Source organism: Phyllostomus hastatus, unplaced genomic scaffold (assembly GCF_019186645.2).
Source record: "Phyllostomus hastatus isolate PE091 unplaced genomic scaffold, TTU_PhHast_1.1 phas_contig_64, whole genome shotgun sequence".
Taxonomy (NCBI): domain Eukaryota; kingdom Metazoa; phylum Chordata; class Mammalia; order Chiroptera; family Phyllostomidae; genus Phyllostomus; species Phyllostomus hastatus.
Window position 1 is genome coordinate 3098356 of NW_025333928.1, and position 27743 is coordinate 3126098.

General features: G+C 42.9%; 1 protein-coding gene across 1 annotated transcript; it reads right to left on the reverse strand.

Annotated features, from left to right (window-relative positions):
* Nucleotides 1-2747: 2747 nt before the first annotated feature.
* On the reverse strand, nt 2748-24484 carry PDZD9 (PDZ domain containing 9). Its single transcript, XM_045849248.1, has 4 exons — nt 24454-24484; nt 15956-16135; nt 9104-9293; nt 2748-4264 (listed from the first exon to the last, which is right to left on the reverse strand). Exons 1-4 carry the CDS (start codon nt 24482-24484, stop codon nt 3877-3879), a joined length of 789 nt encoding a protein of 262 aa, XP_045705204.1. The 3' UTR covers nt 2748-3876.
* Between the last annotated feature and the right edge of the window lie 3259 nt (nt 24485-27743).

A 27743-nucleotide genomic window follows, 5' to 3' on the forward strand; every position in this document is an offset into this window, starting at 1 on the left:
CTTCCTCATACATCCCCATCAGAATTACAACAAAATTGTAGAACAACCATCAAGTTGAATGGGAGTTTGCCAACTTAGGAATTAAAGAATCCACATCCATCCAGACTGGTAGGAGGGGTAGAAACATGGAGTGGCTTGATCCCACTCATGTAAGGTGGATAACAATTTGGGAGTGATATCTCAGGAGTGAAGAGTCCCAGCCCCACACTAGGCCCACCAGCCCAGGGTTCCAGTGCCGAGAAGGTAAGTCCCCGTTACTTCTGTCTACAAAAACCAGCAAGTACTGAATTGGAAGAAACCTCTGGAGTCCCAAGCAATTTCTCTTAAAGAGCCCACACACACTCTTACCTACTCAGATTCACTCCCTCTGAGCTCTAGCAGTAGGGTAACAGTTTGAAAGGCACCAGTGGCATACAAAAAGGAACTGAAGTTTCTGGTATCAAGGTGCAAGCTGGGGGTCAGCTTTCTCCAACATAGGCAGGTAGCAGCCATTGTCACTTTTCTGAGTGTACCTCCCACAGAACCAGCTGGCAGATGCCATATCTGAGATTTCCCATCAACCTTGCTAACACTGTTTGCCCTTCCCTGAGGATACCCTCAGGCTCTGTCCCACCCAATTTACAGCTGTTAACAGTAGCTATTTTATATGAATGGCTGGTCTTGGTTCATGCTTCACAACTTTCCAAATACTCTCAATCAACAGCCTGCCTCAGTAAGCTCCCTTCCGTGCTACCTCTTGCTAAGTGGCCCCAGGCCTGGCTCTAGCAGTAGTCACCTAGATTCACAACTTGGCTTCCCCTGGAAATCTCTAACCCCTGCAGAAGTAGCAGCCATCTCAGATTATTTTATAGTTCAGGCAGGGTTGCCCCAGACAAAACAGGTGGGAGCTGACCTTGACCTGCACCACCCAGGAAATCCCAGAGCCTGTACACCCAATGGACAGGTACAGATCACATCTGAACACTACCACCCTGCCCCTCCACAGAGGATGGACATTGGTATTCAGTAGTCACAGCCAATCCTTGGAGCTCACTGGCCTACGTAAATCCCTTCCATTGACCTGCCAATAGCAACCAAGTCTCAACTACAAGAGGAGAGTGAACTCAGCCCACACAAAAGGCACACCTTGAGTACCCAGCCTGAGTCAGAGGGGAGGCTGTGCCTCTGGACTTTTCAGGACATCTACTACATTAGGCCATGATACTGAGACGGAGTCATAGCAGCTCTACCTAATATATACAATACATAACAAACAGGGAGGCTGCTAAAACAAGAAGACAAACATGGCCCAAATGAAAGAACAGATCAAAACTCCAGGAAAAAAAACTAAACAAAATGGAGATGAGATAATCTATCAGATGCAGAGTTCAAAACATTGGTTATAAGGACGCTCAAGGAACTTAGTGAGGACCTCAACAGCATAAAGATCCAGTTAGCAATGAAGGATACACTAATTGAACAATTTACAGGAGAACAGCAATAGAATGAAGCTGAGAATCAAATCAATGATTTGGAACATAAGCCAAAAACAACCATGCAGAACAAGAAGAAAAAAGAGTCCAAAACAAATGATAGTGTAAGCAGTCTCTGGGACAACTTCATGCATTCCAACATTCCCATCTTAGGCGGACCAGAAGGAGAAGAGAAAGAGCAAGAAATTGGAAATCTATCTGAAAAAATAGTGAAAGAAAACTTCCCTAATTTGGAGAAGGAAATAGACATGCAAGTCCTGGAAGTACAGAGTCCCAATTATGGTGGATGCAAAGAGGCCCACTCCAAGGCACATCATAATTAAAAGACCAAAGGTGAAAGATAAAGAGAGACTCTTAAAAGCAGCAAGAGAAAAGTTAGTTACTAGATGGTTGCCAGATGGAAGTGGGGAGAGGGGGAATGGGTGAAGAGGTAAGTAGATTAAGTACAAATAGATTGTTACAGAATAGCCATGGGGATATAAAGTACAGTATAGGAAATGGAATAGCCAAAGAACTTACACACATGATCCATGGACATGAACCATGCTGTGGGGATTGCCTGAGCGAGTGGGGAGTGCTGGGTGGAAAAGGGCTAAGGGAGGGAAATCAAGACAACTGTAATAGCATAATCAATAAAAGAATTTTTTTTAAATTTACAATTAAGTAAAATGCCAATGGTTAAAGATAAAGAGAATCTTAAAAGCAGCAAGAGAAAAGCAGTTAGTTATATACAGGGGAATTCCCATAAGATTTGTCAGCTGATTCCTCAAAAGAAGCTTTACAGGCTAGAAGGAATTGGCAAGAAATAGTCAAAGTCATGAAAAGCAGGGACCTACAGCCAAAATTGCCCTGCCCAGCAAAGATATCATTTAGAACCATGGAGCAGATAAAGAGCTTCCCAAAGGAGTTCATCATCACTAAACCATTATACAAAATGTTAAAGGGACTTATTTAAGAAAAACATGATCAAAACTATGAACAATAAAATGGCAATAAATACATATCTATCAACAATTGAATCTAAAACACAAACTAAGCAAACAAGAACAGGGACACAATCACTGATACAGAGAGCATTTTGATTGCCATATGGGAGGACACGTTTGGGAGAATCAGTGAAGAGGTGAGGGAATTAAGTATAACTAGGTAGTTACAGAATAGCCATAGGGGCATACAGCATAGTATAGGAAGTGGGATAACCAAAGAACTTACATGCATGATCCATGGACATGAACAATGGTGTGAGGATTGCCTGAGGGAGTAGGTGGTGCTGGGTGGTGGGGGTCAAAGGGGGGAAAATTGGAACAAGTGTAATTGCATAATCGATAAAATGTAATTTTAAAAAATACTGTTTGTGATGACAAAAAAAAGATAAAAACAGCTAAAATTTCATTTTGGGTAAGAACAATTAAATGGTCTGAATTTTATTCCCTTCTTGCAATAGTTATTTCTGAAAAATATAAATTCCCCATCCGTTGTGTCCTATAATTGTACTGCTTCGTTTTGTATATCTGCTTTATCTTCACTGTGACAGAGCTTTATCTTCTCTCATCATCTCCTTCTCCCTCTTCTGTTTCTATCTTGTCTCTTAAGTACTGTATTTTGCTGTGTATGATGTGCACTTTTCTTACTCGAATTTTTGAGGGAAAAATAAGGATGTACCTTATACATGGGCAGTACCTGAAATACCTTATATCTATTCTTGTGCTTTGTAATTTGTTACATAAAATTTCTTATATCATCATATGTTCAAAAAGAAATGCTAAAATTCTTTTATAATACAAAAAACGAGTGTCAATAAATAAATAAATAATTGGATTTTAAAATTAAAAGATTTTTTCCTGACAGTTTGGGCCAAAAACATGGGTGTACATTATACATGGGAGTGCACTATACACAGCAAAATACACTAGTTACCAATGAACCCAACATTTAGAGTAAAAGTGGGCCAAAAAAGGAAAACAACTTCTAACTTGAATAACTAGCCAAAAATACCTTTTACTTCTTTTAAGTAGGGCAGTTGAAGTTTGCAAAACAAGAAAAACTAGGTATCTAAATAACAATATGGCACTTACCTTAAAAAGTGAAATTCTCTACTATGTTCACACATTCTGATATTAAGCTGTTCAGCTACATTTTCTAAAAGATGAGACATTTTTCTGAGATAGGAGGGTCTTAATGACTGAGTGATGGTGCTGTTTTAAGAATAAAATTTTTGAGGGCTCTTTGCCCACCAAGGGAAGTCTTGGATATCACATTGAAGAAGGCCTAAAGGCTTTACAACAGCTGTGAAATAATTGGTTAAGTCTGTACATGTTCCTGTAAGTACAGAAAAGCTGTATGTGGCAGTTATAAAAATTGGGTATTTTCCAGAGAAATGCTCCTGTGATCACAGATTTGTAAACTAGTAACCAAATTTTGATGCAGGTTGACCCTTGTCCTTTTCAACTTGGGCATAGTCTTCCAGCCAGAATATGTCTGAGGCTGAGGAGGAGGAGGAGCTGTCTTTGTCTTGCTTCACCATTGCCCAGTATGGGGAAGGGGCTCTCATTTCTTTCCTGTGATCTCTGTGAATCATGACATCACAGTTAATGTCTGTTCCTACGCTGATAGTCTGGTTCTTCTTTTTATATTCGTGCCATTCTCTGGAGATTGACATGGGTCTTCTTGCAGGATGATGCTCAGTGGACTGTGGGGATTTATAATACTTAAGTTTTTTATCTAAAACTACATCTTCCTTGTCCTCAGTGCTTGTGAAAGAGTCTTTTATCTGCTCAGTTTTCTTTTTTGTGCTGGAAATAAAAGAATAGTCAAATGAAAAGTATTCTTAATATCTTATCATTGGCTTTGGCACATAGAAGAAAAGATATAATTTAACTTTAGCACTGCCTTTTTGAGTTGTTGACATTTTTCTCTTTTCTAAAAGTATCTTTAAATTTGTTTCTATTCCTAAATGTAAATCAAACTGCCTGGCTTTGCACAGACTTAAGCCTGATGCCTAGTCTGATTTGTTAGCAGGCCTTAAAGGGTGGGTTAATTTCACTCCACCCAGAATGTATTTATGGATCCCCAGGGGTTGGCAATAACAGAATGTCACCAATTTCAAGGGGAGCCAGGAAGTAGTGGGCCTCAAAGACCTTTAACACACTAGTCATGGGAAACTGTGAGTCTTACTTTTTTCTCTTGACCATCATTCTTTTTGGGGGGGTTTACAAATGTGCATTTGTAGAATATCCTTCTATCCAGATGTATCTCATCATTCACTATTGCACCTCTTTGTTGCTGTCCAAAAATTTTTTAAGATTTTTTTGTGACTTGCCTCAACTTTCATTATTGTTGAAACTTGGGTGATGCTTGCCTGCTAGCAGTTACAGGCATCTTTTTTTTTTTTAAGATTTTATTTATTTTTAGGTAGAGGAGGAGAGGAAGAAAGAGAGGGAGAGAAACATTGGTGAGTGAAAGAAACATCGGTTGGTTGCCTCTCACATACACCGTAGCCCAGCACCAGCACACAACCAAGGCATGTGCCCTGACCGGGAACCAAACTGGTGACCCTTTGCCCTGCACAATGACACCCCACCGACTAAACCATACCAGTCAGAGCCAGGCCTCTTGAACTTTCTAATCCTGCTCTATCTGTGCCCTAAAGTTTCTCTCTCCTGGTGATATACAATTAATACTGAGTCATTTTTACTGAAAGCCACTGGTCTTAAGTTGTGTGATTTTCTTTGATCCTTGATTTAGTGCTGTGCAAGGAAATCTAAAAGATCTAATGACTAGAATAATATGCCTTCATCACATTCAGGGCTTCCTAAACAGCACATGAGTGGGGGGGGGGGGGCGGACAAAGTACTATTTTTTCAGTACTCAGGCTGCAGAGGGTATCCCTTGTAACTCCATATCAAGTAATTATAAAGGACAGGTGGTAGAGGCAGGCTCCTTTTAAACTGGCATTAGATAATAAAACCACAAGCCTGCAGAGGTTGGGTTGGCTGGAAACAGTTTTTACACCAGTAGGCCAGCCCAGATCTTTATATGGCATATTCTCTCCAATGTCCACACAGTGCCATATGCTCCTGAAGAAGGTCATACCAACTTTGTGAAAGAAGTCTTCCTTCCCTTTTCTGCCCTTTCCTTGGCCCCTTCACATAAGTTAATATGACATCTTAGATATAAATCCTTTGCTTAAGAAAGGAAGTCAGAATATGCTTGGCATTGTTCCAGAGTTTTTGAGTTTCAACCTCATACTTAAGTTGTGCTAGTCTGTGTTTATTTTTTCTTTGTTTTTGAACAGTAAATCTGTCGTCCTTAGATATTAATGTTCTGAATCTCAAACTCTGTAATTAAAATGCTTAGTTAGAACATAGTTTTATATAAGCAAGTGGTTAAGAGCTCAGGCTTGAGTGACACCCCCCCGTACAGAGGTCCACCAGCACTCTAACAGCTAAATTTAAACTGATTAAACCTGAATTCTTCCTTTGCAAATCCTTATATTTCAAGTGCTTAATAGCCATATGTGGCTGGTGGCTACCATAGAGGACAACACAAATATAGAACATTTTCCACTGCCACAGAAAGTTCTTATTGGACATGACTGCTCTAGAGACAAACCACTGCTACTTACCCCTGTGATCTCTGGCAAGTTTACATACATTTCTTTTGGCTTCAGTTTTCTTATCTATAAAATGATAACAAAAAGGAGTGGCATGGCCCTAGCCAGGTGGCTCAGTTGAATGGAGCATCATCCTGTAAACCAAAAAGGTTGCAGATTTGATTCTGGGTCAGGGCACCTACTTAGGCTCTCGGTTTGATCTGCAGCTGGGGAATGTACAGGAGGCAACCAATCCAAATTTCTCTCTTATATTGATGTTTTTCTCTCTCTCCCTCCCTCCCTCCCCATCTTTCCTCTCCCTTTCTCTAAAATCATTTTTAATATAACTTCAATGAGGATTTTTTAAAAAGAATTGGCATGAAGATTAAATTGTATAATCTTGTAAATAATACCCATCACATTGTAAGCAGTGAATAAGTGTTCGCTATTATCATGAATGATTTTTAATCAAATCAGAATTGATTTGGTTATTGGGGAAAAATTTGTCCCCTGGTCTGTGCCCAATTTGATAGGGACAACTGTTCCCCAGCTCTAGGCCATTGTCACCATGAGGATGCAAGCCCATCTTCTGATTTTTCAGGAAAAACCACAAAGCCAGATTCCTTCCATGAAATATTAGACTTGTAAATTTGGCAACTAATTCAAATATTTTTCATTTTTTAAATGTGAGATAAACAGAAAATTTTAAAAAAACAGTTTAAGAAAAAATTTAGAAAAACCTTCATAGTCACCACCCAGGTCAAGAAATAGAGTTCTACTCGCCCCTAGACAAGTCCCAAGTATCTCCTCGCTTTTTACATGTGACTGCTCTTCTGGCTTTTAAAAACACAGTAGAGAGAAAAAACAAACAAATAAAAACATGTGGTAGAGCAGAGCACATCTGTGGCCACACCAATCCCTAGGGTCACAAATTGGTATCTCTGAAGTAATTCCTATGCGACTATCTGGACCAATTTTAGTGTAAGTGAAGTTTCCAGCCAGGTTTCTTTGAGCTCATTCCAATGAGCAAAGATGCAGGGCTGCAGCAACTAGGACTCAGGAAACCTGTCAGAATTAATAAGGACCATTCCCGCATCAGAGGACTCAATTTCTCACTGAAAGAAAAGATGTGTTAGTGCTCAACAGAATTTCCTTACTTATCTGATCCTCAGAAGGGTCCCTGCTACTCCTGTGTTAACAGGAAAACAAGCTCTCAGATTGATTTGCCAGAGATTCAAAGCTGGATTTCAAATTTTACTCACTGAATAACTGAGCCCTCAATCAAGTAAAAGTCCTGTGATAGGTCCAGCATAACAAGATAGACTTGCCCCTGCCTTCACAAAGTTTCCGTTCTCCCAGGGCAACACAGTATAACAATTGACTATGCAGATTATTTCATTGAAAGTTGATCAATGCTGTGAGGAGAGAATCAGGATACTATGAGAACATTTGACAGGTGGACCTGACAGTGTTTTCACACGTCCTTTAGGAAAGCCTCTTAGAAAAGTCTGCACTCAGAACCTTCTAAGAAGACTCATGGCAGGGTCCTAAGCATACTGCAGACAGAAGAGCACACGAAAAAATCCCAAGGCAAAGAGCAACATCAGGTAAAAGAACTCAAAGCCAAAGTGGACCACAGGGGAGGGGAGCCATGTGAGATGAGACTGGAGTGGTATACAAACACCAGCCAAGTCCTGGGAGCACAAACCAGTGTAAGAATTTGGGCATTTATCCTGACAACAAAAGAAGTTCCTACAGATTTTAAGGCATGTTACAATCCAACTTGTATTGTAAAATGATCATTCTGTGTAGACAATGAATAGGGGACAAGAGTAGACACAGTGAGCCAAAATGGTGGCTTTGACTGGAGTGATGGAAGTGGCTAGAGAGGTGGACAAATGTGGGAGATGGTTGGAAGGTGAATAACAAGTTGTAGTGGCTAAGGAGGAAGGGGGAAGAGAGGAAAACAAAAATCAAGTTCAGCCCCTAAATTTCTAACTTGTTCGACAAGGCAGACACTGCCCCAGGAAGATAGGGCCACTAGAAGATCAGAGGTGAGCTGGCTTTCCATTTTAGGCATAATGAGTTTGAGAGTTTATGATATATCCAAAGGGAGATACCAAGTAGGTGTTTAAATATACAAGTTAGGAGATAAAATACAATTTGAAAATTTTTAATGTATGGATTATAAGAGAGACCAAAGTCATCATTGAGATTGCCCAGAAGATTGAGAGGAGAGAACCAAAGTTTACACCTTAAGAAACTCCAAGTCTGGGTAAAGGCCAAAAGAGAGTGACTAGAGGTCATAGGAAAATTAGGGGAATGGGTATCACAGAAGCCAGGGGAAGGTGCTGTTTCAACAACAGTGAGGTTGGGAGGTTGTAAAGTATCTAGTTCTCAGAAGCCAAGTCAAAATAAAAATGAGAGGAGCCAGAAAATCAGCACTGTGAAGGTTCTGGAGTACCTGGGAAAGGCCTCAGCCAGGTGATGACAACAAGGCCCAGGTTAATGTGGGCTGAGGAGTGCCTGAGAAATGGCCGTGTCTAAGTGCACAGCCCTTCCAACAAGGTCAGAAGGCAGGGCAGTGGTCAGAGGGGCTGAGAAAGGAGAGTGCAGTTAAGGTGGTTTTTGCTAAGATGATAGATACAAGCTTTAAAAGGCTTAAATGTTACTGGAGAGGATCCAGAGAAGGCAGTTAATACACAGGAGACAAATGAGGGGATGGGATTCCCAGCATGTTTAAGGGCTGACTTTGTAAAGGGGTACACATTGCACAGACAGAGTTCCCATGGGATAGTTTATTCTTTTTTATTAACTCCAGGTTCAAGGCTCTTGCCTTTATCATTCTTTCTGATGTTATTTCCTGCAGATTATTCTTTTTCAAAAAGATTAAGAAAACCATGACATTGTTCTGGCAGTGTCACCAATCCCTCCTACCATGGTCCATGTAATAATTTTCACATTAAGCCAAGATGCTGGGCTTCATATACCCTGGAGAATTCTGTAGTATAACAAAAATTTCCAAAAATGAACTACCTACCATGTTACTGGGAATTTGGTCTCGGGTATTAAATCATATATTTCTTGCCATTCTTGGGGTATCTCAATAAAATCTCGGTAAACCTTTATTTGCAGCACTTTTCCTATGGTAATATGTTGCAAAAGCTTTAAAAATTCTCGAAGAGTATATCCTAATACATTGGCTTGGTCAACACTAATCAGAACATCACCTAAAGAGGGGAAAACATAGCAGAAAAATAAGATAATGGTTTAAAGGGAACATAGCATTTGGGGTTTTCTTGGGAGGTGTTTCATTTTATGGGTTCATATTGCTGGTTCATCTGGAACCAAAACCAAGAGTCAGTCTTTATTTAATAAAAACGATCACCTCACCCTGACTGGTGTGGCTCAGTTGGCTGAACATCATCCCACAAGCAAAAGGTTACTGGTTCAATTCCCAATTGGGGCACATCCCTGGGTTGCACGTTCTTTCCTGGTTGGGATGTGTGCAAGAGGCAACCAATTGATGTTATCTCTCCCCCTCTTCCCCTCTCTCTAAAAATATATAAACAAAATCTTTTTTAAAAAAATAACCACTTCAGTAACTTCAGTGTCTTTTGCATAATGAATCCATGCAAGATGTTTCGTATAGCAATGCAATGATAGATATTATATCACACTGTCACAGCATTTCTGAAGTTTTTGGTGTGACAGAGATGATATCATTTATAATTGAAGCATCCTTTAGAATTCTAAAAGTGTGTTTCAAGTAAAAAGAATGGCTATTACTCTTAAAGAAAAAGCCACTTACATTAAGTGATGCATAAATGGCCTACTTTCCATTATAGCTGCCTGGCTTTTTCCAGTGCCCTCCACAGTAAGTTGACCACATTAAACATCGGTGTTTAATTCTTCACCCTTGTAGAGTATTAGTTGAGCAAATAGTTTTGCATGAAACACCAGACAATCAGCATGCTTTAATTAAGCTTAAGATGTATATACAGAAAATATGTTGGCTCAAAGGGATTTGACAGCTTAGGCAATGCTGGACAGGGAGGGAAAAGTGATGGTAAAGCATAGGGCTTCTGAGCCCACAGTAGATGGGAAGAGAACCACATCTTGACAGCAACTTCCTGGACCCCAAAATAGGATCCTAAAAAAGACCAATTATTCATTTGCACCCTCTTCCCTACCCCCAGCAGCTAGGGCATGGACATGTAACCTAGATTCAGCCACTGGGCACTCCCACCAGAGTCACTGAACCTGGAGCAGGATGTGCAGAGGAGTGAGGGGAGCACACCCAGTTTCCAGGGGTAGTTGTACATGGTCCTATGTTCTCACCATTTTCCAAGCCTGGTTCTCCAGCCTTTCTGGTAATTCTGTCAGACTCACTGTTCTAAATTCAGTGCATTAACAGAACTGTTCTTTTGCTTGCAATGAAGAACCCTGACTGCTACAAGGATATTCAGCAAGAGAAGAAAGAATACAGAGGAACTGTTTTTTAAGGGAAGACTCACATTCTTAGTAAAATCTTAGTCTTTAGATCTAACTAGTATTAACATTCTGTCAAATGGTAATAGAGACTTTATAACTAACATCGAATGAAGTGACTCCAATGAAGTCCCAAAGGATGTGTCTACCTCTCTGTGTACAGGAAGCTGGCAAACCCTCAATCACCCTCCTTCCAAGACAAGACTCAAGATGAAGTACCTTCTCTTTATTTATTCCACATGTGCTCATTAGGAAGTATGCTGATCCCAAAGGAAGCCTCCAAGGAATGCCAAAGATAAATTGATAAATTTCCGTAGTGCTAGATTCTATCAGAAACAAAAAATCCCAGTATTCTTTTGGCTTTTGGCTCAGAGGAGACTTGGGTGCAACTTTCTTCAGTCCTTCTGAATCTGGATTCATCTGACAACATGCCATCAAAGTTTGACCTCAACGAAATCAAAGTCATATTCCTGAGGTGCATTGGTGGGGAAGTTGGTGCCACCTCTGTTCTGGCCCCCAAGATTGACCCCCTGTCTACAAAAAAGGTTGGTGATAAGCCCTGGCTGGTGTGGGATCAGTTGGTTGGACTATCATCCCATAGATGGAAAGGTTGTGGGTTTGATTCCCAGTGAGGGCACATGCCCAGGTTACAGGTTCAAACCTCCCCTAGTCAAGGTACCTACAAGTCGATGTTTTTCTCTTGCATTGCTCCCTCCTTACCTGCCCCCCCCCCCCGCCGCCCTGCTAAGAAGCAATGAAAAAATGTCCTTGGGTGAGGATAAAAAAAAGTTTGATGATGACATCACCAAAGCAAGCAACTCATGACTAGACTAAAAAGGTCTGAGGATTGAAATGTTCAGTGAAACTGAACATTTAGAACAGACAGGCCCAGAGTGAGGCTGTACCTTCTTTCTCCTCCTTGATCATCAAAGCCCTCAAAGGACCACCAGGAAACAAAAAAACAACAAAACAACTAAGCACAGTGGAAAGACCACTTTTGATGAGATTGTCCATATTGCCTGAGAGACGTGGCACTGGTCTTTAGCTAGAGAACTCTCTGGAACCATTACAGAGATCCTGGGGATTGCCCTGTCTGTGGGCTGCAATGTTGATGGATGCCACCTTCATGACATCATAGATGACATCAGCAGTGGTACAGTGGAATGCCTCGCTAGTTAAGAACTACAAAGGAAAATATTTCAGTTAAAGATCACTTGACAACTGAGCAAAAAAAAAAAAGTTTCCAGTATTAAAGAATGTTTAGAAGGGTAGAGAAAACTTTACTTTGGTCTTAAAAAGTAGCTAAGAGTAAAACTAACAAAGCCAGCTTCAGAATGATGCAAGGCTTCTTTCTCCTAGCTACCTGCAGATTGTGCGGTCCAACGGAGGTTAATTACAATGGCAAAAACTCACTGGGTGAGCTCACTTGCCTAATGTTAAAAGGAAAGTTTATAGCTGAAAGCTATGGCTTGGCATTCTGCTTAATCGTGTTGTTAAAGGGTGATTTTTATCAAAAGGGCTGAAAATAAACAGCTTGACACCCTGATGCTATAAACCAAACATGTCATTGTATGAATGTGATTACTGTGGCAGTGGATATTCACATGGCCCTTCAAAAACAAACACCAACCTAGTATTTATAATCACCAATCTCATTACACATGTTTTGTTTTAATAGGCTGTAGGAACTACATCACATAAACTTTGTTTCAATACTTACTTAAATCCACTTTGTAGCAGCCAAGCCACTACTAAAAAATAGATTTATTTATTTTTCTCCATTTCTCCCAACTAGGTGGTTAAGTTCCATAAGCTCCATGTGGTGTGAGACCCAGTGCAGAGCGGAAAGCCTGCACACAGCTGGCATTCAGGAAATACTTAATGTGTCTTGGTAATAATGATAGCCAGTACAGGACTTGTATTTATCCTCAAAAATTTTTAATTTCTTAATGTATCAGAGTCTGTTAAAGATATACTGGCCAGCACGAGCTGCGAACCAAAGTGTCACAGGTTCGATTCCCAGCCAGGGCACATGCCTGGGTTGCAGGCCACGGTCCCCAGCAACCACACATTGATGTTTCTCTCTGTCTCTCTTTCTCCCTCCCTTCCCTCTCTAAAAATAAATAAATAAATCTCTAAAAGAGAACTTCAAACATTATAAAAAAAAAAAGATATACTGGCCAAAAGGTATTTAAAGTTTAGCCAGAGGCCCTGGCCAGGCAGCTCAATTGGTTAGAGCATGATCCCAATATGCCAAGGCCATGGTTTCAATCCCTGGGTCAGGGCACATACAAGAATCAACCAATGAATGCACAAATAAGTGGAACAACAAATCGATGTTTTTCTCTCTCCCTTCTACTCTCTCTCTAAAACCAATAAATAAAATTTTTAAAAAAATAAAGTTTAGCCCTGGCTGGCGTAGCTCAGTGGATTGAGCGTGGGCAGCGAACCAAAGTGTCGCAGGTTCGATTCCCAGTCAGGGTACATGCCTGGGTTGCAGGCCATGACCCCCAGCAACCACACATTGATGTTTCTCTCTCTCTATCTCCCTCCCTTCCCTCTCTAAAAATAAATAAATAAAATATTAAAATAAATAAATAAAGTTTAGCTAGAACAAGTTAACACTAAATTAGGAAATCAAGATGAAACATGTATGAAACACCAAAGGAGAGAAATCTGAAGCACATGGATGAGAATGGGGCTGGGAAATGATGAGGTCAAAGAAATTGCAGGTTTCAAGGAGTATCGCCATCTCAAAATTTCAACCCTTGTCAAAAGGAAGGAATTACAGTCTTTGAAGCCTGGACTCTGAAGAGGAGTGGCTGACTTGCCATGAAGAAATTTAGGACTCTGGACTTTCTCTTTATTAAAATCTCATTTCTGCCCTGGCCAGGTAGCTCAGTAGGGTGGAGTGTTATCCCTATACACCAAGGTTGCAGGTTCAGTCCTGGTCAGGACACAGAGAAGAGACAACTAATGAATGCATAAACAAGTGGAGCAACAAATTTCTCTCTCTTTCTCTCTCTTCCTCCTCTCTCTCTAAATCAATAGGAAAAAATTCATTTCTAGTCAAAGGTAGAGACTTTCTAGGTAGACATGGTTCGAGTCCCAGCTCCAACCTCTCTGCTCTGTGTATTAAGTTCCTTTACCTAACTAAACCTCTATATTTCATAATCTATCTTCCAGCAGCGTTGCAAAATTAAATGAGATAATATAGAAACACAGTGCACAATACCTAGGTCAAATACTCAATTATTATTCAGTTATTAAGCACAGACATAATAAATGTGCCAGTACTACAGGTAAGTACTGAATGTCAAAGATGAATTCAAGACTGTCTCTGACCCTGGCTGTGTAGCTCAGTTGTTCAGTGTGTTGTCCCAATGCACCAAGGTTGTGAGTTCCATCCCCAGTGTCAGGGCACATACAAGAATCATCCAGTGAATGCATAAGTAAGAGAAACAACAAATCAATTTTCTTTCTCTCACTCTCTTCCTCTTTATTTTTTTTAAGATCTTATTTATTTATTTTTAGAGAGGGGATAGGAGGAAGAAAGAAATGGAGAGAAACATCAATATGTGGTTGCTTCCCACATGCCCCCTACTGGGAACCTGGCCTGCAACCTAGGCATGTGCCCTGACTGGGAATCCAACCGGTGACCCTTTGGTTCGCAGGTCAGCATTCAATCCACTGAGCCACACCAGCTAGGGCTCTCTTCCTCCAAAAAAAAAAAAAGACTGCCTCTGACTTCAAGGACTTCAAGAAGCCTACTAATTGTAGCCCCCAACATGAGATTCCACTTTGTGTGCATGAAAACACTCCTAGTCCCACTCTAGGGAGTGTACACTCTAGTTATCGAGCAGTAGCTAGTATACACTTCACCCCAGAGAAACCAAGGAGAACAAGCAGAGCCCATGGGATCTGTCCTGGAGTTCCTTTGGTCTGGAAAATCCAGAACTCTCTGGTGCTTTGTTCCCCAGCCCCAGGTAGTGATGCATAGAGAAAATGCTTTGGATTTAAGGTGAAGTGAACTGTTTCATAATAAGATCATTTATTTACTTTCTTCTTTAACCCACTGCTTCTAACCCAAACTGCAATTACAATAGAATCTCCAGAGGAGACTTTAAAACTTTAGTTTTAAGAGTTCCCCAGGTGATTCTAATAGGTAACCAGAGTTGCAAACCAGTGGTTTAATTTGCTGGGGCTCCTGTGCCACAATCATTTTTTATTAAAAAAAAAAAAAGACATTAAAGATATAAGTCTAGGCACTGTCTAAGACCAGCCTAAGATAAATTATTACCAGTATGTCTATAGCATTGTAGTTTTCAAAGCACTTTCATTAAAATTATCAAATCTCAGCAACCTCTGAAAAAAGTGGTATTATCCCAACTTAGGGATAAGGTGACTCAGGCCTGAAAAGTTAAGTGACTTTGTCCAAAGTCATAGCACTAGGAAGTGACAGTCCAGTTAATGCTGAATGGTTTTTCTTCTCAACACATTATAATATCATTGTGCCTCACTGATTCCTGAGCACAGCACTAGGCCCAGAGCAGGCACTGGGAAAACACATCTTACATTGGATAAAAAATTCATTCACCCAATGACAGGAGAAATGGGGTGGTACTGATATAGCCTTTGCACTGGGGAGTTTAACAAAGAGGGTTCACATCCCTGCTCCTTGGTGTGACCATGGGCGGGTTTCTAAAATACCTGATTCCTTATTTGTAAGGTCCCTTTTTTTTTTTTGTATTCTCACCCAAGGGCATTTTTTTCATTGCTTTTAGAGAGAGAGGAAGGGAGAGAGAAACAAATTGGTTGCCTCCCATACACACCCAGACCAGGGATCGTATGTACCTGACCCAGGAATTGAACCTGCAAACTTTCAGTTATGGGATGACACCAACCAACTGAACCACACTATCCAGGGCTCTGTAAGGTCCTTAAAATAGCAGAGTCTTCCTCAGGATTTTTCAGGCTAAAACCCTGAGGCTAAAATGAGGTCATGTATCTAAATGTTAATGATTAATACTGCCTACCAGAGAGGAAATCTTTATCCACAGAGAGCCATGAGCTCTACAGTGACACTGCCTGTGTTTGTATTCCACTTGCTAGATGGGGGTGAAACTGGAAAAGGAACTCATTCTTACTGAGCCTCGGTTTTCTCACCTGTAAAAGAGGAATGATAATACTTTCTACCTAGAGGGTTATTACAAGAATTCAATGAATAAATAATGCACAAGAGGGAGGATTACATAAGTGATAGCAACTGGCTGACCCATAGAAAACTCTCAAACAATATCATCATTATGGTTACACTGAAACCTAATAACCTGAGTATCCCTGAAGGCAGCGAGGAGGGAGTCAGGGTTGGGTGGTGGGAGGCATGGGGAACCATAGTCACCTGTCTGGAGTTTTCCATCCCTGGCTGCAGCCCCCTTCTTGATGAGGTGTGTGATCTGGAGGTAGGGTCCATGCTGGATGATGATCAAGCCTAACCCCAGGCTGCCCACAGTGAGTTTGGTCTGCTGAGTTTTGCTCAAGTTGTGCACAGATGACTTGACCTGGAGGCTGATTTGTTTTTCTAATAAAAAGAGGGGGATATGTTTTAGACCTTCACAGAGACAGAAGCATGAGAATCATCACTGGAGCTCTAAAGCCAGACCTCTAGGGCAGTTAACCTTTCCACTCTTCAGTTTCCTCCTCAGGAAAGTGTCTACCTGAGGGAGCTATTATGAGAATTAAATAAGACAGTGAAAGAAAGGTTTTTGCACAGTGCTTAGCACATTATGAATATTTAATTGACATTAGTTATTATTATCCATTCACTTAACAAATATTTATGGATTCAGGAAGTGTTTCTTGTACTCATGGGTCTTCAAACCTAGTGGAGGAAACAGACATCCATTAGTCATGTAAATATGTTGAATAACAGCTGTAACACATGTTATGAAAGAAAAGTACAGAAGGCTCAGGGTGAACAACAGGAGGTCAAGGTCTCCTGTGGGGAAGGCAGGCCAGGCTTCACAGAGGAGGTAAAACTGAATTGAAGTCCGAAGAACTAATAGGAAATATTTAGGCAAAGTGAGGCAGGAGGTAGTCAGGAAGGAAGCTCCCGAGGCCCCGCAGGGCTGAGGTAGAAAACACCTATACATGACAAAGACCCCCTAAGACGGGTTGTTCCTGTTTTCTGGGACAACTCTGAATCATAGAATGCGCCTGCGCGCTACCCCTGATTCATTATAATATCATTATAATGAAATAACATTGTGGGACTCCCTTCTCCAGTAGCCAATCAAGAAAGTCATGGGAAACCACGCATGCGCAGTAGCTTTGAAATCCAACTCCTTGTACCTGCGCAGGAAAAGCCCGCCAAAGACTAGCAGGGGGGCTTCTGCCCCATAAGAATAGAATCCCCCCAGCCCACGTGCCCCCTTTTTTTTCCTCTGCTCAGAGCTGGCTCACTCCCGTGTCCTGTGGTATGTACTATCACTTAATAAACCTCCCCTCTTTCTTTATGCTATAAACTTTGTGTGTTCGGTTCAATTCTTTGTTCTCGATCACTAAGAACCTGGTTACCTGTGCACACCTGTGCACACCTGTGACAGTTTTTGGCGAGCCAGCTCAGGAGAAGACACCGGAGTGGTAAGCCCCCTTTGCTGCTCTGACACCCGGGATGCCCTTTTCCGTTATCACCTATTCTGTTTCGGTGACTCTGATGTTCCGTGATGGAAGGTCGGCCGCTAATTTGCGGGCACAGGTCGGGCAGTTAAAAGCCACAAGGGCGCCCGCCGCTTGAAGACTCCTGTGATAGGATAACTTGGATGCGGAACAGGGGTTAGCCTTAGTCCCCGCCAGGTACAAGAAAATGTCCGCACAACGGTCAGGCACACTGTGGAAAGCACAAAACACTGCCCCCACCCCACGGCCACTCCCCCCAGTAGGCATAGTCGGACCTTCCATGCGGGATATCAGTCACCACCTCACCTGCGCTATGACTTCCTTTTGCAGTCTTTTCATCAGGCCCATGGACAGTCTTTTATGCTTTTCCTCCCCAACTGACTTCTGATCTTTATATCTTCACTCACACCCCACTTGCCTTTTATGTATGAAGGGTTCCTGCTGTCTTTGTACTAAGATACCTACCTTGGGGTCATTGTTAGGCTAGCGCTAAGTACAGTTGCAGGAATGAGCCACTCCCATCTTTGGCACGTGTATACTATCATTGTAAGCAGCAACATCGCTCAGAACTGCACAACAGGTGCCTGCTGGTCGCTGGTTACTAGAATGGCTGCATAGAGCCACTCTTACCTAATTAATTTAATTTGGAATTCTAAGGTGGTTTACTTGTTTCTATAAGGGTATTTTAATTTCCCCTCTCAGTTCATTGTCCCTCCATGAGATACGCCTCCAGTATGAAGGGTGGTGATTTAGACATCGCTTGAGGTTCCTTCTGGGAGATTTCAGATGCAGGTACAATTTCTTAAAGCTCTGGAAAATTACATAGAATATTTAAGGGTCTTCTTTGTGATCTGGAAAAGAGTCATTTTATAATAAGATCATCTTGGTGCTCCTCTTAATGGTTTACAGGGCCAGAAATTATTTTTTTCTAGTAAGACACTTCCTTTTCCCCAGATATTAAAGCTTACAGGAAAATGAGGGTCCCCGTAGATGAAGAATACAGAAATGGACATGTACTAGGGCCACAAGGGTAGAGTCTGGGATTTTCAGGATTATAGGCAATTGCTCAAGAATGCAGGACTGGTTCCTTCCCAATAGTTAGAGACAAAAGTAGACTGTGGTGATTCTCTCAAGTCTTTTTGATTTCTGTCGGCCGACACTCACTAGGATTTCTTTCGCCAGAGACGTCTGGTAGTTCGGTGGGATCCCAGGGGACGCCCTGTGGCCCACTAGGAAGCTCCTGAGGCAAGAAAAGGGGGACGACTCTTGATTGCAAGGGAGTATTTTTCTCACTAGAATCTCTTTCGCCAGAGACGTCTGGTAGTTCGGTGGGATCCCAGGGGACACCCATGGCCCACTAGGAATCTCCTAAGGGCAGCAAAGAGAGGGACGCCTCTAGTCTGCAAAGGAGTATCTTTGTGTTTTCTTCTCTCTTAGGATCACCGCAGTCGAGATGGGAACTACATCTTCCATCCCTTCCAAATCACCATTGGGTTGCATTCTTAGCAACTGGGATAAATTTGACCCCAAAAATTTAAAAAAAAGAAGAGATTAGTTTTCTTTTGTAACACTGTTTGGCCCCAGTATAAATTAGGGGGGTGGAGAGATATGGCCTGAGAATGGGAGCACAAATTATAATACTATCCTACAGCTAGATCTATTCTGCCGGAGGGAAGGCAAATGGTCTGAAGTTCCTTATGTGCAGGCATTTATGGCTCTGTACCGAGATCCCTCGTTTTGCTCCAGCCCCACCCTGACAAAACCTACAGGCCCAAGTGTTGATCAATTAGAAGATACCCTCCTTAGCTCCCCACCTGTCTCTCAAGGGAGATTAAGGGAACCCCAGAGTTCTGAAGTCTCTGCCCCTACCTTAGAGGGAGCAACCTCTCCACCACCTTATGCTATGGATAACCTAAAGCCACCAGCTGAGGAAAAACCCAGCCCTGCAGGACATACTAGAAGTGGTGCTTCTTATCTCCCTACCACTCCTGCACTCCTACCCTTGAGGGAGGTAGCAGGCCCTGAAGGTGCTATAAGGGTACAAGTGCCATTCTCTATAACTGATTTACAACGATGTAAAGACAGGCTAGGGAGTTTTTCAGAGGACCCTTCACGTTTCACTAGTAATTTCCAGACTCTTACTCTAGCATTTAGTATGTCGTGGAGGGATTTGTACATAATTCTGACCACCTGCTGTTCCCCAGACGAGAAACAGCGGATCTGGGAGGAGGCCCGTAAGTATGCAGATCAGCTGCATACCCAGAACCCTGGCACTAACCAGCCAGCTGCCCAAGCTGTCCCGGACCAGGAACCTAACTGGGAATACAATACTCAGGCAGGGATCCGGAGTAGGGATGCAATGATAGATTGCTTACTGGCAGGAATGAGAAACTGCATCAAGAAACCTGTGAATTATGAAAAGGTTAGGGAAATCTTTCAGGGCAAGGAAGAAAACCCAGCTCTCTTCAGAAACAGACTAGTAGAAGCCTTCCAAAAATATACAAACTTGGACCCTTCATCCCCGGAGGGTCGAATCTTGATAGGGCAGCATTTTATAATTCAATCTGCCCCTGATATTCGCAGGAAGCTTCAGAAATTACAAATGGGCCCGCAGACCCCCTTAGATCAACTCATGGATACAGCCTTTTCAGTCTTTAACAATAGGGATTTGGAGGAAAGAAAACAGGGAAAGAAGGAAAGGGAGAGGCAAGCAGAGCTCCTTGCACTAGCCTTTAGTAGTGCCATTGGCGGAAACCAGCCCCATCAGGAGAGCTCCGGGAGGCCTCAAAAGAATCAGGGGCAAAAGGATCAGACCTGTTATAAGTGCAAGCGCCCTGGACACTGGTCAAAGAACTGCACTCAGCCACCTCCGAGGCCCTGTCCTCTATGCAAGAACTTCAGTTCTGATCCCTGGCACTGGAAGGTAGACTGCCCCCATTCCCATAGTGGAAAGGGGTCATCTCCCAAGGCCATGGCTACTCTTGAGGACTGAAGGTGCCCGGGGAACAGGTCGGCCCCAGGGAATACTCATATTCCCATCTCTACCGAGGAGCCCCAGGTAACTCTAGATGTGGCAGGTAAGAAAATCGACTTTCTTGTTGATACAGGGGCCACTTACTCTGTCCTTAACTCTTACTCTGGACCTCTTTCCTCCAAATCAATTAAGGTAATGGGGGTCGAAGGAAATCCTAAGGCATGTTTTTATACATTCCCTATCACTTGCCAATTTGAGAGTCGAATATTCAAACACTCCTTTTTAATTGTTCCTCAGTGCCCTATTCCTCTGTTAGGCCGGGACCTTTTAGCTCGGATGGGAACCATCTTGTTGTTCCCTGAAGTGCCATTTGAGTTAAGTAAGGTGATGATAATCAGTAGTGTTCGAAATCAGGAAGAAATCCCAAGTTCAGTTCTGGATGCAGTAAACCCACTAGTTTGGGAGTCAGGGATTCCTGGAAGAGCAAAGACTGCATTACCGGTTAAAATCCAGTTAAAATGAAAATGTCTTTGTTGTTTCTATTAACCATTCTCTACTCGCCTGCACCCTGTATAACGGAATGGGATGAAAATTTTCTAGTGAATGCTTCTCGAACCTTAGCAGCAGGAGAAAACCTGGCCCAATGTTGGATATGTCATCCTAACCCAGAAACTCCTTCCAGATACAATACTCATAAAAGCCTACCCAATAGCTAATGAATCCTTAATCAGTGCTTTGAATTCCTCTGCCAATTACACGCGTTCCTCTTTTTCTTTAAGAGTCACATGGGAGAGAAATCCTCCTTTGTGTTTCCGTATGACCCCACTAGAATTAAAGCCATTTAACTACTCCAGCACCTCTCTTAAGTGCAACAGTACGATGGGATGTACCCCATGTTATAATAATACTCATACAAGGGCCATTGACCCATTTAAAGCCCTGGCTTCTCTTTCAAGTTCCAGCTTTCTAGAGAATCTTTCTGAGGAAGAAATTTTCAAACCTTTAAATTGGTCACATATAGTATGCTACCCGAATTATGATTCTAACTGTATTCCTAATAGTACCCATTGTTGCTTTGACAAAACTCACAATGCAGATACAAACGATACTTCTAAATGTGTTACTTGGAAATTAAACCACTCTCTTCAAGGAGTATTAGCAAAATTTCTACCACCTCCTGCAGGGGGGAAAGATCAAGGAAATAACTTAGGCCCTTTTAAGGACTGCCTTTCCCCCCTTGCCATATGCCCTCCTTAACAAATATAACTCCACTAATGCCACAGTTATTGCAGCACCCCCGGGGCTCGTCTGGCTATGTGGGACTCCCAATAACTGGCTAACGGATCATTCAGAACTTCAAGAAGCTATTGCTTATACTCATCTCAGCAACTCTAAACATGGGGGGTGACTGTACCTTAGGGGACCTTGGCACCCCAAGACCTTACTGTTATAAATATAACCATGGGTCCTGGGAGCCCATCTCTCAGCAGAAAAAAAACGAGCTTTTGGTCTAGTAGTGGCTGGAGCTGCTGCCACTATAGCCGCTGCAGCCCCCTGGGGAGGCTTCGCCTATCATGAGGCCACTCTAAGGGAACTCACTAAGATTATAGAAGAAATCTCCAAAGATACTGCTGGTACTCTAGCTGGACTCTCAAGATCAGTAGACTCATTGGCAAATGTAGTCATGGATAACCGCCTTGCCCTTGACTATCTTCTAGCAGAACAAGGAGGGGTATGTGCTGTTATCAATAAAACCTGCTGCACCTATGTAAATAATTCCGGAATGATCGAAACTAACATAAAGAAAATTTATGAACAGGCAGAATGGCTACATAAGTATAATCAACAGGGCCAAGGGATTAAGGAAGCCCTGACCTCCTGGTTCCCTGGCTTAACATGGTTATTACCCTTCTTAGGGCCCTTAATAACACTGCTGGTTTTACTTTTAGGACCTTGCTTATTTAATTTACTTGTTAAATTTGTTTCTTCTAGACTTAAGCAGTTCCACGTCAAACTGATGACGCTCCAAGGTTTCCAACCAATCCCTGAGAACGATGTTGAAGCTGACCAACATACAGCATCTGCGGTGGCCTCAGGAATTCCTCTTCAACCCCTAGATAGAATAGGGCGAGAGTTCCGTGGTTCTCAATAGGCAGGGTCTACTGTCCAATCTAAGCCTGAAGCAGCTATGGAAGACGGATCTTCATCCTTCAACAACCCCAAAAAGATTTTTTGAGAACCATGTCTCTCAGGGGGAAGTTGAGGCAGGAGGTAGTCAGGAAGGAAGCTCCCGAGGCCCCCGCAGGGCTGAGGTAGAAAACACCTATACATGACAAAGACCCCCTAAGACGGGTTGTTCCTGTTTTCTGGGACAACTCTGAATCATAGAATGCGCCTGCGCGCTACTCCCTGATTCATTATAATATCATTATAATGAAATAACATTGTGGGACTCCTTTCTCCAGTAGCCAATCAAGAAAGTCATGGGAAACCACACATGCGCAGTAGCTTTGAAATCCAACTCCTTGTACCTGCGCAGGAAAAGCCCGCCAAAGACTAGCAGGGGGGCTTCTGCCCCCATAAGAATAGAATCCCCCAGCCCACGTGCCCCTTTTTTTTCCTCTGCTCAGAGCTGGCTCACTCCCGTGTCCTGTGGTATGTACTATCACTTAATAAACCTCCCCTCTTTCTTTATGCTATAAACTTTGTGTGTTCGGTTCAATTCTTTGTTCTCGATCACTAAGAACCTGGTTACCTGTGCACACCTGTGCACACCTGTGACAAAAGGACACGAAAGGGAGCAAATTGGATCAAGATTCAGAGACAGGAGAGAGCATAAAGGATACCAGTAGGGGCAGATAGGAGGAACAAAGGCCAAGCAGACCTGCCTTGCAGGTTTACCTAACTGGAAAAGCTAGACGCAAGGTATGCCGGACAGGATAAGATTTGCATTTAAAAGAGAAAAAAGAAAGGAGGGAGGGAGGGAGGGAGGGAGGGAGGGAGGGATTAGAAAGCAAGCAAGCAAGCTCACTCTTTGGTTGCTGTGTGGAGATTAGATTATGGAGTCCAGAGTGGATATGAGAAATAAAGGGGTTACTGCAATTGCCCAAGCATGTCATGGCAATGAAAGTAGAAATGCACAGTAGTGAAAAAGCATTTGGGAGGAGAACCTGGGACAATGGGTGGTGGGAGGGAATGAAATACATTTTCTATAGAACTAAACCTCATAAGAAAAGTTTCAAAGACTGAGGAGTGATTTAAAACAAGTTATTCTTTCCAACAGGAAGCTTTTGGGAAACTCACTCAGTACACTAGAACTTCTGGGGAGATTTGTTTTCTGCACATTTTTCCAATGTTTCACACACACGTAACACTTTTCCTTATGGACAAGTGACAAACTGCTACTCACTAAGCCTTTGCCAAATTGATGTGACTGGTGTTTGGAGGACTTGGGCGACCTCCTACTATTGAGGGCTTCCCCTGTTCCCCCACCCCAGCTGGCAGGGTTCACTGCTATTTCTGCCCAACAGGTGTTCTAGCCTATATTCATCCTCTCTGTGTGCAAAAAACCTTGGGTGAAGGAGGAACCAACTTCAGAGACTTTTCAAGCTTATAGGGGCATGCCCTGAGCAGTGTGACTCAGTTGGTTGGCTATCATCTGATTTCTGGTCAGGGCACATGCCTGGGTTGGGGTTTCAATCCCGGGTGGGACCACATGTAAGAAATAACTGATCGATGTTTTTCTTCCTCTCTTTCTTGCTCCCTTCCCCTCTCTCTAGGAATAAATAAATAAAATCCTGAAGAAAATAAAAGATTATAGGGGCAACTTAGAGCAGGTGGTCCCCATCCTCTCCTTGAGCCTAATAGAAAAGTGGCCTTTTAGGCAGGGTTTCACTCTACTATGTCTCAAAAGACAGCAGGGTTAAGTGAAAGAAGCCAGACTCCAAAGACTCTATTCAATATGATCCCATTTTTTGTGACATTCTCTGTGGAAAGGGAAAAACCACAGAAACAGATGAGGTTGGGGAGAAGGTTGGTGGCCAAGGTGCAGCCTTTTGACTGTGGTGGTGATTAAATGTGGGTAAGCGATCTTCAAAACTCAGACCTGTGCCCTGAGAAGGGAGGCTCTTACTGTATGTAAATTATAGTCTGGTAAACAAATGATGGCAAGAGGCCAAAAGAGTGTTGTTCCCATTTTCACAGAGGAAAAAAAGCGAGGAAGGCTTGTCTACTCTCTCTCCACTCACCTTTTCTGCTTTTGTAGATGGCCTTCTCCATAGCCCCTGGAGGGCAGGCTGTCAGGAGCACATCCTGAAACTGAGCCAAAGTCGGTCCAATTCCCAACGGTCTCGAATCCTGGAGGAGCGAGGAGCCAGTGTGCTGCGCTGCACGTGGTCCGATTGTGATTGCGGTTCTGAAAGACCTAGGGCTAGCGCCATGATTTGCCCCCAGGGGCCGCGCGACCGTGATGCCCAGAAGTTGGGTAGTGACGTCATCACAAAGCCTGTGGACCTGGAAAATGGAGTGGAAATATTTCGATGGAGAAAAGCAAAACTTCTGAGGGTACTAGTACAACGCTGCTCACAGTGAGTTCACATCAATTCCTCTGAAACTACTGATATGGAGGGAGTGGAGAAAGCACACGGGAGGATCTCGAAGATGTGAAATGGTCCACAGGGGACCATCACAGCAAGCATAGACTCCCCTGCTGCCTCCCCAATAAAGTTTCTAAATATTGTTATACCAGCCAATCCAACTGTTTTGGAACTGCACTTTTTTTCACGGATATTTTGAATAAGAAATAGCCAAGGATGACCTGAAAAAAAAGTGAGTTACGGTTCAGAGAGGAATTAATTCTTCTTGTTTTTCCAAAATAACCCTTCCTCCTACACACATTTACTCAAGCCAGAAGCCTGCTCTACCGTCTGTGCTGATGCACAAGACAAGACAAACAAGGGCTCTATCTCTTGGAACTGAGACTTTAAAAACAGATGGAGTGGGCAGTTTTAAGAAAATATAAATTATCAAAAATAAATTTTAGAAGAAATAGAAAACAAGAGAATGAGGTAGGTCCTGTTGCCCTTCCCACTCTGATTAGACTGAGAAGCTAAGCACCTTGCACTCCTGCCTTCAACAAATAGTAATCAAGTACCTATTAGGTGTCAGGCACTGTGCAAAGATGTCCAAACCTGGGAAGTTCCCAGCTTATTCAGCTGTTTCTGTGGCTCTACCCAAACAATAAACCAGGACAGATTTCTTTTTCTTTTTCCACTTCTTTGTGCTTTCTGGGCTTCAATAACTCACATATCAATTTTAACTTCAGAAACTGTTTAAGCAACCTAGATGTTACAAAATATTTCTTATTCCAACAAATTTGCTCTTCTCTTGTTGCAAGTGAGTGTTCCTCCAAAACCCAAAGATCACACTAATTTTGGTGACATGATTTCCCTCTCATAAATCTCCTCTTAAAAGATCTTTTTTTAAAGGAAATCTTTTTTCCCCTAAGATTTTACTTATTTGTCTCTGGAGACAGGGCAAGGGAGAGAGAAAGAGAAGGAGAGAAACATCAATGTGAGAGAGATGCATTGATCAGCTGCCTCCTGCATGCATCCAGACCTGGAACCAAACTGCAAACCAGGCATGTGCCCTGACCAGGGAGTCAAACCTTTTGCTTTGGGGGACACTGCCCAACCAACAGAGCTACATCAGTAAGATCCAGGGCAGATTTCTTGTTGGATAAATCCTGTGTTGCAAAGGCTGGTGCAAAGGGAAATGGACAAAGTTGTCCTGTTTCCTACCATTCTCAACATCAGGGAGTCTCCTGCAGGTGGCTTCTTGTGATGGATGGCCTGTTTCTTCTTCCAAATCATTTGGTGAAGCAGCTGTCCAGATAGCAAATTAATTCTACCATAAAATATATCCTTTTCCTCTATTTTCCTATCAGTAGGGGAATGGTGAGAGTTAGCAGGAATGAGGCATGGCAGCATTTGAGTTTCTATGAGGGAAGCATCTTGGGGCCTGGTACAGGGACTCCACCCACCTCTCCTCCAACCCAGGCTGAAAATGCTCTTTTGAGTAGATGCCAAGATCATACTGATTATTGGAACTGCAGGATACAAACTGTCATGGATTCCGTGCTGTGCCACCCAGATGCCCCTTCAAGACTGATGGACTTTTTCTTCCTGCCTCTATCTCAACCCTGCTGCTAGCCAAACAGAGCTTCTTGCCCAAGTTCACAGCTTCCCAAGTAAGTCAGTACCCAGTGACTGATCAGTGTAGGGTAAAAACCTGCTCTCTGTCCAACTCAAACAACTCTGGAGGGCCATCCCAGCTTCAGAAGTCCCTCCAGGGGCCACTGAGGTCCACCTGTGGCTGCACTACAACTTCACTTCTCATTCTGCCTGGTTCTACTTCCTTCCCTCCCCCCACAGGTGTGGGTCCCAAGAATAGTCCCCAGTAAACTCTCTGTAACTCAGAACGTGTTTCCTAGAGAGCCCACCTGCACCAGCAGTTGATGTGCTCTGAAAGAGTAGATGCTACAATGGGACTTGGGAGCTGGATGATTCACTACCCAGGTAACAATGAGGACCCCACCCACAGTAGACAGGGAAGCACTTAGATTGTTCAATTTTCACCAGTAGTAAAATGTAATGGTTTGGCACCCACAAGATCCATGTGGGTGTCTCTTAGCACTCCCTCATCCTATTTTGACAGTAAATAAGACAAATACAGCAGCCACCACCTGAGAAGTAAATGGCACCCAGGGGCTCAAATTCCTCAGGGATGGAGGCCTAGGCCTCCCACCACATAAGCCACCTAGGCCATTAGATGTGCTGGCAGAGGGTTTGAAGAATCAAGGATGATAGGAGAGGAGGGAAATGAGATCAATATCGGTTCTGCAGCTGCAGTTGTTGTTCTACTCATCTTCCTCTTATAAGTTTTCCACAGGAAAAGATGCCCACCAGGGTCCTGAAGGTGCTGCTCTCCAAACTGAAAAGAACTGCTGCACCATGGGTGCACTATTGCAAAGGCTAGTGTGCTGCCTAGGCCCCCTTCAGAGCTGAAGCTGAAGTACCTATTCTACAGATAATGAGATGGTAGTAGGTAGATTGACAGATCACAGCTGCCAACCCCTTCAAGGAACTGTCCTTGGCTGAGAGCCACCTTACCCAAGATCATGCATGCCCCATTCCTGGGGTAGCTAGCATCCAGTGACTGGTCCATGTAGGCATACAAAGGCTTGGTCTCTACCCCAGCTAACAACTCCACAATGCCATCCAGCTTCAGAGCTCCCTGTGGGACCTGCCAGAGACTCCTGTGACTTCAGACTCCTTCCTCTGCTCAGTCTATTTGCTTCCTTTCCCCCACAGGAATTGATCTTGAGAGTACTCCCTCAGAAACCTCGTGCACACTAATCGATAATGTCTTATCTCACAATCAGCTCAAATGAAAGCCAATCCATTTGACAGATTTGAGCCCAAGGCACAAGCTGTTAACTTCTGGATTTGGCTCTTTTGTTGTATCTCATTCTGAAAAC